The sequence below is a fragment of the Miscanthus floridulus genome, chromosome 18 (assembly GCF_019320115.1).
Source record: "Miscanthus floridulus cultivar M001 chromosome 18, ASM1932011v1, whole genome shotgun sequence".
NCBI lineage: Eukaryota > Viridiplantae > Streptophyta > Magnoliopsida > Poales > Poaceae > Miscanthus > Miscanthus floridulus.
This window is the reverse complement of record NC_089597.1, coordinates 134,629,717-134,640,111: the sequence shown is the minus strand read 5'-3', so window position 1 is coordinate 134,640,111 and position 10,395 is coordinate 134,629,717. Positions and strand designations below refer to the sequence as shown.

The window sequence follows — 10,395 nt, the reverse complement described above, 5'->3', positions numbered from 1 at the left end:
CAAGGTCCTTGGCCAGCCTCCAGCCTCCCTCGCAGCCCCAGCCGCCACAATTGTAGGCGTGAACAGTACCCGATACTGTAGCTTCGCGGGTGCTGTAGCCGCCACATAACAATATGGAATCAGAGATCTCTAGTTCGATCATGTCCAGCCCTCTACCGAGTTCTTCCCACCCGCCGCTGCCGCACACCCACCCGTCGCCACCAGCGTCTACGTCGGCACTACTGCTGGCGTCCTCATGGGCGATTGTGCCCTCTGCCCCAGCGCCGTCCGCCCTCGTCCTCACCCCGGAGCAGATGACGGCCGCAATCCTGGAATTAGGGCAGGCCGTGGCGGGCATTAGGGCCTTCCTCGTCGGGCCCTATGCGCCCCAGCCGCAGCCACAACCCCAGCTGCCACCTCCTCCGCCGCCACACCAATAGCAGCTACCCCCGCCGCCGCCGTAACCGGCTGCGACCACCCTGCCAGCGGTGCTGCCGTATGGGATGCCCTACTCCAGCACGACGGGCGTTCCCATCCATCTCCTCCGGATGTCGTCTTCCCCGTCACCGATCCCATCTTATGCCCTGGCCCTGACGGTAGGGCCGGTGTATACGATGGCAACGTTTCCGGCGACCACGACGTTGGCTGCCCCAGCCCCTACCACAGGCGCCATGATCCACTATGGTGGAGCGGTACAGCAGCCCTCCTACACCGAGGGTTTTTTCTATGGAGGCATTGATGGCCCTCTACTCTACGGCGGCAACATGCAGCACCACCACGGCGCCTCATCGTCCGCAGCCTTTGCTCCAGAACCAGCCGCTCCGGGTGTTAGCCACGGCGCTCACCCTCCGCGCTTCTACAAGTTGGAGTTCCCGATGCCGATGAGCCACTGCTGGACCCCTTCGCGGGGAAGATGCTTACCCGCCAGGTGTCGGCTACGGTGCGGCTACAAGCTGCTACGCGCAGCCTCCTAGCACGTCGGCGGGTGCGGGAGATGCGCGATTTGCAGCTGATTCAGCCCTGCACCCCTTCGCAGCTCCTCCACGTTGCGCTTCGCTGCGCGGAGGACCTCGATCTCGTCCGCTGCGTCGGGGATCTCGGGCATGCGGTTTCCCCCACGGGCAGCGGAGATGCTATTTTCCCTGTGGTCGGCGGTTGGGGAGGTGCATCCCTCCACCTCGTTCTCCATCGAAAGCCCTCCGCTCTTCTCTGTGTGGTGCAGACCAACAGCCGTCTGGCGGGGAGAAGGCGTGGGGTCACCAGCGAGAGCGCACCGCGTAGCGCCGTCGCATTCTGCCACTGGCCGCCGCGAGAGCGCCTCCGCTGGTCGCTGTTACGACCACTTCCAGGTGGCCATACACATGCACCCCTTTCGTCTAGATGGTGTCCATGAGATCTAGATGGTGTCCATGAGATCCAGGAGATTGTACACATGCAGGTTTGGCGTGCGGATAGTGTCCACCTTATGTTCAGAGTCAAAAATAAAGAGTCCCAGTCCATTTCAGGTTGAGAATAATAAAATAAGCCAAGATGTAAAATGCTTGTTTTTTTAGGTGCCGTCGAGTCAGCGTTATAATTTCGTTAGGTTGCAGCTCGAGGACGAGCTGCATGTCCAGGTGGAGTGTAGTGTTAGAGTACGTCCGGGGCCTATTGGACCTGGGTTGGCTGTATAGCCCATTAGTGTTATGGTTAATTAGAGATAAGGGTCGCTTACTTAAGGGTCAAGTAAGTCTGGCTTGGGAGTCAAGTAAATCTCTCTATATAAGGGGAGAAGATGTATCGATCTAATCGCAAGAATTAAGAAGGAAATCTCTTCCATCTTGCTTGGCCGTGGGCAAGGCCCTCGGCCGGCCTCTACCGGCCTCTAGTCTCCCTCGCAGCCCCAGCCGCCACATTTGTGGGCGTGAACAGTTCCCGATACTGTAGCTTCGCGGGTACTGTAGCCGCCACATAGCAGGTTTAGATCGCTGAGCTTCTCCCATATGTAGTATGAGTCGTTGAGAAAGAATAAAAACCGAGGCCTTGATCTGTAAATGACTTTGATAAGTTGACGAGCCTTTCTTGTAGAAAAGGCGTCATCTCCACGATCATGGAGTCAGATTCTCGCGATCTAAGCAAGATGTCGCCGTCGTCCATGGACTGCAGGACATGAGTTATAATATGCTCCATTGCGCTCCTTATGATTTCATCCACCTTGACTGTCGAAACCGGTGGTGACCACCGATTTCATGATCTTGGAGCTGGCTTACAGCCAGCCCGGCTCGTTACCACGAGCTTGCGCTCCCACAGGTCCTAGGTCCACCAGAGCTATAACATATAAGGTCTTGGACCTTCCCAACTCAAAAGACTAGCCTAATAGGTGGGGGTTTCTCCCGCCTTATATGTTGTGCTCCCCCACCATCGCTACACGATGTGGGACTAAACCCCAACATTGACCTCCTTTGCTGACAAGAGGCTGATTATCTCGTCCTGCATCGTTTCAACCTGTGCAGAGGTTGGGGAATGGAACAACAGCCGGATCTCTGATAATGCTTTGGACAGAGCAAAGCGCACACGGAGCAAGATGTTTAGCTTCATGTCCACGTATGGCATCGGCACCGCACGTCTGACAGCAACTTCACTGCCTATGACGTCAATAAAAGTGAGCATCTTCAGCATGTTTTCGTTGATAAATTTTGCAAACTGGAATTGATCCGGGATGCTAGATTCGTCCCCATTCTCAGCCTCAGGTACTTCCTCACAAATGCTGGGCATGGAGCCTAAAGACGTCATGAGGCGGATGGTCTCAGTGATTTCAGCGAGAGCACGGATCCAGCTCCATGCACCACCCAAAGTGTGCTGGAGTTCCCCTGCAGATGCCCCAAGTGTGCACGGATCAGCTAGGTGGGGACTGGGGAACCCAGGGGACGCCCAGCTGCGTGAACCATCTCTCCAGGACACCCATGTCGCCTCCGCCGCCTTTGATGCTCCACTCTGCCGACGGCGCATCACCGGCGGCGAATTCCTGGACCAGGCGTTTAATTTTTTTGATCCGCTCCTCTTTCTCCTCCATTTCGCTGCGGTTCTTGTTGATTGGTTCACCATGAACAACAGACTCGGTATCCTTTCTCTCCGTTCCTCTCACGGACTCGGAGCGCATGTCCTCGTCCAGCTACAAGTTCAGCAGGTGCATGGCCGTGTCCATGGAGGTAGAGGAGAGGCGAGAGCTGGAAAATACGTAGCCATACCCAGACCCATAGCCAGACCCCCATACCCAGCCAGAGGAGATGATGGTACCTGACGAGGATCTGTAGAAACTGGATCCGGTGTGCCGGCGCCCGCCATACCTAACCTCCATGCTCCCGCGCCGCACCGCTTGCTTCTCACTACCACACGCGCACGCGTGAGGCGACGAGAATGGGGATCGGCCACTCCTTCCCAAATGCACTAAAACAATGGGCTTCCATCGTCGACTTCGCTAAAACAACACTTGAAATGCTGACACTTTGTTTTAGATAACATTTGTTGTATTTCTTGACTTTGGTAATCAAAATACATGTATTTTGCTCCTTAATTGACTCTTTTACCCTTCCGGCCTTACGTATCCTTTTGCATGAGCCCGACGTTTCGTTTCATCTTCCGACGTTTCGTCTGACCGCCGCCGCCCGCCCAATTCTCCTCGACGCGCCGCCCATGGAGGAGACGAACTCACCCCCACCGGATCCAGAAGGGCCGCCGGCCGCCTCTGCCCTGACCGCGCTGCCCTCAGGCGTGGCCGCGTTGGCTGACCCTAGGCTGGCCGCCTGTGCCCTAGCCGCGCCGGCCTCTGGCCCTGCTGCTCGGCCTTCAGGCGTGGCCACGCCGACCGGTTGTGGCCTGGCCGCGCCGCCCTCTGGTGTGGCCGTGATCGCCGCCTCTGGCCTGGACGGGCTGGCTGAGGGCATGGTCGCGCCGGCAGTGGAGGGCATGGCCGCGTCGGCAGTAGAAGGCGTGGACACGGCAGCAGAAGGTCCAGCAAAAGGTCTGGACGAGCCGATAGAAGGCATGGCCACTGCTCTAGCCCTAGCGAGATCGCTGCTTCCAACTGCTCCTCTTCCGGCAGTAGAGTGCAACCTTCCTGTTCTTGAAGTGCAAAGGTATATATGCTTGTATGCTTTCTGTTTGTTTTTTACCACGATAGTAGTACATATTAGTTAAAGTTGATTTCACTTGTTTAGGTCCTAAGTAGATCATGTGGAAAATATGGAAAGAGTTGATTGGGATACGATACAAATAGTGGAGACACATGATGACGAAAGTCGTATTGCACTTATGAGTGAGTCGCAGATTTATGAGCTTTTAGGCTTGACAGAGGAGGGCGCAACAAATATACCTGCACAAGGCTTTGATTGCCGACTGGATGAAGAGGGGAATGATAATGAGATTGGAAGATATTGATGGTGCTGCCATTCCTACTAGTGATGTTGTACCAGGTGAGATGGTCATTTCATATGATAAGAACAACCCATCAATGGAGGTAGGAACACTGTGCCCAATAATGGAGGAGTTCAAGTTGGCAGTGCGGCAATTTGCCATTAATAAGGAGTTCGATTTATGAGTAGAGAAGTCATGTAAGACGATATATAGGGCTTTTTGCAAGTCCGGTGATGAAGATTGCCCTTGCCCTTGGAGGATAAATGGCACTAAACAAAAAGGCCAAGCACTGTGGAGGTGAATAATTTTTTTATTATTTCATTAATTCTACTTGTTATGTAAATTAATATCAATCTCATTGATTTTTTGTTTTGTAGGTAACCGTCTTAGTCGATAAGCACGAGTGTGTGTCTAGCATGAGACAGATAACTACAACTCCAAGTTGCAAGTGGGTAGCTAGCAAGGCTGTGAGTATCGTTAGAGCTGATCCAAATATTGGTGCTAAGGAATTGCAAAAGAAGTTGGAGACAAGTCACAAGTGTTAAATTGCATATGACACTGTATGGTGGGGTAAACAAAGAGCTCTTGAAGAGGTTTATGGCAAATGGGAAGAGAGTTTTGAGCTGTTATTTAAGTGGAAGGCTGAGGTAATGAAGTGGTGCCCCGGGAGTGTCGTTGAGATTGAGATACTTGAGGTGGATGGTCAAACATATTTCCACAGTTTTTTGTGTGCTCTTAAACCATGCATTGATGGTTTTTAGAAGGTTGTAGGTCTCATTTGAGCATAGATGCTACAACACTTAATGGAAGGTGGAATGGTCACTTGGCCATAGCTGTAACAGTTGATGGTCACAATTGGATGTATCCACTCGCTTATGACTTCATAGCTTCTGAAAACATAGACAACCGAACTTGGTTCATCGAACAATTAAAGAAGGCAATAGGTGATCCTCCACTGCTTGCTGTTTGTTCTGATGCTTGCAAGGGCTTGGAGAATACAGTGAAAAATGTATTCCCAAATGCAGAGCAAAGAGAATGCTTTTATCATCTTGTCAAAAATTTCAAGAAGAGATTTAGAGAGTTTGGCTAGATATACCCTGCGGCAAGGGCTTACAGAGAGGACATATTCTATGACAATATAGCAAAAATGGTAATTGAATCCGCACAAGCAGTGAAATGGTTACAAACCAATCATAAGTTATTATGGTATAGGTGTGGTTTCAATCCAGAAATTAAGTGTGACTACATAACTAGTAATATTGTTGATAATTTTGCTGAGGCATATTATCAAGTTACACCAAAGGACCTGTACTTGTCTTGAATGGCAGCACACTAGTAAGCCATGTCAACATGTATTGCCCTATGTAACCCACCATCGGGGAGTTGACCTAGAACAGTTTGTGCATGACTATTACTCGGTCAATAGATTAAGGGTTGCTTATGGAAGAGAGATTGAGCCGATGACAGATAAAACACAATGGCCACAAGTTGACCTACCATTTTTAGTTGGTGCACCTCTTGCTAAACTACCTGTTGATGACGAAGGAAACTAAGAATGGAGGGATGGATGGAAGGTGGACACAGGAAGAAAGGTTCCAAAGATGATGAATTTACCAACGATGGTGAAGGTGAGAAAGGATGTGATAACGATGTAGCTCCAACAAATGAAAAGGAAAAGAAAATGATCAGAGGACCTATGACTTGCAAAAAATACGGAGAAAAGGGTCATAGGCAAGCTAGTGCCAAGTGCCCACTCAATGGGACCGCAAAAAAGAGGTATGAACTAATTTTCTTTATCTAGAAACTTGAATGTAAATGTCAATATTAATTTATTTGATTACTTGTAGGAAGCGTAGGCAACCTAGGAAGAATGTTACAAAAGTTGCGTCAGCAGAACCTAACACCCCACGGAGGTCGACTAGAGAAGAAATCATACGGGATAGTACAGGTAGGGTCACAAGAAAGTAAGGAATATTAACATATTTATCGTACACTAATTCTTTCCATACATCTAATTGTGGTATTGTATTTATGTGCAACAAGCTTGCGATATTATTAAGAGAGGGCACATCTTCACAAACCGACAACACTTGTCCCGTGAGGATACCTACAGCGGCAGCACAAAAAAAGATGACTCCGAAGAGAAAGCTATACATTGGATGAATTATTTTAGCTTTGATGAGATGTAAACTCATGATTTATTTGATATGACTTGAATCTTGTTTGGAACAATATTATGATGTGAGATGAATTCATGTGTACTTAATATTGTGTTATATGCCCAGAATTTTACTCTAATTTTCTGAGAATTTTTACTGTATTTTTGTGGATTTTAATAATATGTGACATACCCCGACGGCGGCGACAAGCGTGCCAGCCAGCCTGCCCAGGCGACGGCGGCGGTGGCAAGCCTCCCAAGCAGGCAGGCCAGGCAGCGGCGGCAGCCAGGTAGCCTGCCAACCCACACACCTACCTACCCACTTTTACGTGAATATGACTGAAGGGCAATACAGTCATTCCATAACAAAATACATGTATTTAAAATAAGAAAAGTTATTAAAAACAATAAATGTCACGTAAAATAAAATAACAACGTTTCAAATATCGTTTTAGCGAAATCAACGATGGACTAACGAAGCCCGTCGTTTCACGTCCTACAGTAGCCGTTTTCTCGAAGTAGCCTGACCGACATGAATGCTCCTTGCGCCCTGCACTGCTTTCCCCTTTTCGTTCGCCGGAATCCTGGAGCGGAGGAGATGGCCTTCAATGTCCGTCTGTTTCTGGTGATCCATATCCTTGGCTTGAACGCTCGTATCCTTAGAATTATTGCAGGCATCGGCGTCCTCAGGCTGATTGCAGGCGTGGGCAGGTAGGGGATTGAAGGCGCCCCTACACACCTCCGCATCGGAGCACGGCCGCTGGTCTTTGAGCTTGCTCAAATCTCTTGCCAAATCCGGGAGCAGCGCCCATGCTCTCTCCTGCAGCTCATGGTTGACCTCCGTTGGACTTGCTGGAATAGGATTGAGCTCTTGGGGCGCCCCCTGGGATGCTGATGCCGGCGGTCGCTGGTTTGCTTCGGGGTCATCGAGGCCGATGGAACTTGAATGCGTAGCAGACTGTGACCCATCAAGACGTAGATCAGGTGGTGGGGAGTGCGGATCTGGTGCTTGGTGGTGAGGAGCGATGGCGGATGAGGCGGATCTGGGCGATTTGGGTTCCGGAGTGAGGAGGACGAGGAATTGAAGGAGAGCAGCGGGTCGGGGGGCTCCATGCCTCCATCACAATTATTTAATTTGATTTGAAAGAGAACGTATAAATATCATTGATCCTCACCACCAAGATTTAATTTGAAGTACAAACCTACAATGGCAGAAGGTACAGACAGCTATGTACTGTTCCATATTTATTTCAAGAACGAAAGAAAAAATTACAACAGGTATTAAAGTCGACTGATAAATCGGCTGAAACTGTTTTGTGTGAGAGAAAAATACTGTAGATTTTAGCTGATAAGCCGAACATGCCAAAGTCATTTGAAGCAACATCATTTCATTCTTCCAAAGCAACACAGATGGAAATTAAGCTACAATGACCTGTCCTTATTGGTGCACTCTGCGTCATCCTTCGAATAGCTCTTGCAGCATCTCTTCCAGCTCCTGGGGACTGATTTTTGGGTTGGTACTTTTGTTATCCTCTACGTATTTTGTGTAGACCGGAATGATTTTGTCGATGATAGCTGTGCGAAGTCTTGTCCTCAGCTCAGGATCTGGGACCTTCCACGACTTTTGAGTGGTGTACGTCTTCTGAAGTTCAGACTCGAACTTGGGGAGGGCCAGTGAGTAACCGAACAAGCAAAGAGGTGTAGGATCGAACAAGCACGTCAACAACGGTGCCCAAGACACTTGTAGATACCTCTCCATGTAGCGCTCGACTTTAGATAAGAGGGCTGCCACACGGGCTTGGATAGAAGAGTTCAAACTGTTGTCCTGGAGCCTCTCCCGCATTAAATCTGAGTTGTTGAGCAAGAATAAGAACCTGAGACCTTGGTCTGGAAATGATTCTGAAATGTTGGCAAGCTCTTCTTCTAGACAGGACGTGATCTCCATGGCCATGCTGTCCAAATGTTGATGGCCTCCATTCTGATGTACTCGCTTAACAAGACCAGCTGTTTCAGATACAATTGGATGCAATGTCGAGTAGTTATTCAGCAGGAAGTTGATATAGCCCATTACTGACCGGGTCGTCTTGTGAATGTCCGATGTTCCATGTGGAGTTTGAATGCCCTCCAACAAGATAAGAGTCCTAATCCGCTCCATTGTGCTCCATATGGCATCGCGTGCATTGCCATTCTTTGCACGCAACAACCTTTCAACTTCCCAAGAGGGCGGTGCCGGGAGGAATGACACCTCTCCCATCTCAGATAAGGCTTCGGACAGAGCACCGCGCACAGGCAGCAGGACATTCAGCATCTGGTATAGTGCCGAGACCCCATTATTGCCATTGGGATCTATAGCCATAGCAACTATGACGTCAACAAAAGAGAGCATTTTCAACATGGTTTCTTGGATAAACCGTGCAAACTGGAATTGACCATCCGGAACTGAACTCACAGCCTCAGCCTCTTCTTCTCCTTCTCCTCCTTCTTCTTCTTCTTCTTGTTCCTCAAAAATACTAGGCATGTCCAGGTCCAGGTCCACGAGGCCGTGATCCGGAAATAATTCTCCTTCTTGTTGTTGTTCCTCAAAAATACTAGGCATGTCCATGTCCAGGTCCACGAGGCCGTGATCCGGAAATAGGGACTCCGTGAGACCAACGGTGTCCACGATTTCTCTGAGGGCCCGGATCCAGTTGGTCCTTGCAACATCAGACGTATGCTCCAGTTCACATGCAGATGCACTGCTAGGGAGGTGGAGAACCCAGCCGACGCCCAACTCCGTGAGCCACCTCTCCACGACAGGGGCACCCATGTCGCCGCCTCTGACGCTGCAATTCACCGATGACGACGCAGCGACGAATTCCTGGACCAGGCTTCTGATGTGCTGCATCTTCGCCTCCTGAGTTTCTCCCCAAGAAACGTTGCCGTCTTCATTGCGGAGCCCCAAGCTAAGGTGTCTTGCGGCGGCGTCCATAGAGCTAGAGGACAGAGGAGAGCCGCTACCGCTAGATGTGCAGCAGTAGGTGGTTGAGACAATGGTACCTGAGGATGAGCTGGATCCTGTCTGCTCGCGGCCGCCATCCCTGCTCTTCACCTCCATGGTAAGCTTAAGCTTAATCTAGCTAGCCCTGGCAACTGCAGATCTGCAGACACCAATCTCCTGATGGATGCTCAGACGATAGCCGTTGACTTGCAGTCACAGACTCACAGTCACAGCTCACACAGGTTTGCGGCCGGGACTCAGACTACTCGATTGAAAGAAATGGTGGCTGGCCTGGAAGAGAGAGAACGAGAGAGAATAGGAGGGACTTGCTTTTATACATAGGTCAAATTTAATCCAACGGTCAAAACTGCTATCATTCAATCCAACGATCGAGAATAATCGGGTCACCATCGTGTCAGTCCATTATCCGTGCCGTGCCCGTACCGGCACTGCGGGCTGGACATGCAGCCCAGACACGGCCCTAGATCATGCCCGTGCCGGCCCTAGCACTATGGACATCGTGCTCGGGCCGTACTAGTGTCGTGCTTTTTCGGGTCAGACCCATGCCGGCCCATCATTCCTGGCCTATTTGGCCATATATAAGAAGAGGCGACGGAAAGGAAATATCATCTTGTGGTTCAGTGGTTGGTGGGCTATAGTGGGAGACAGCAGCCAAAAGGCTTAGACAAATCATGGGCCTGTCGAAGGGGCCTAGTAGTTTTCGTTTCCGGGCCGAGGTCCCAGGGCCCTTCTCATTGATTCCCTGCTAAGCCGCACGAAAGAAGACCAATGTCTAATGATGATCAATGTTACTTAAGCGTTGCGTGTTCTGCTCAAATGATGAAATAGCGCGCTTGAAAAAATTGGTACTCCTCGAGAACATATACCC

At 50.2% G+C, this 10,395-nt stretch overlaps 1 protein-coding gene and 1 pseudogene across 1 annotated transcript; one reads left to right on the top strand and one right to left on the bottom strand.

Moving 5' to 3' along the window:
• Positions 1–5,831: 5,831 nt before the first annotated feature.
• On the top strand, positions 5,832–6,534 carry LOC136522697 (uncharacterized; annotated as a pseudogene).
• Positions 6,535–7,001: 467 nt separating this feature from the next.
• Positions 7,002–9,713, bottom strand: LOC136522051 (exocyst complex component EXO70B2-like). Its single transcript, XM_066515839.1, has 2 exons — positions 9,656–9,713; positions 7,002–9,625 (listed from the first exon to the last, which is right to left on the bottom strand). Exon 2 carries the CDS (start codon positions 9,621–9,623, stop codon positions 7,986–7,988), a length of 1,638 nt encoding a protein of 545 aa, XP_066371936.1. The 5' UTR covers positions 9,624–9,625; positions 9,656–9,713; the 3' UTR covers positions 7,002–7,985.
• Between the last annotated feature and the right edge of the window lie 682 nt (positions 9,714–10,395).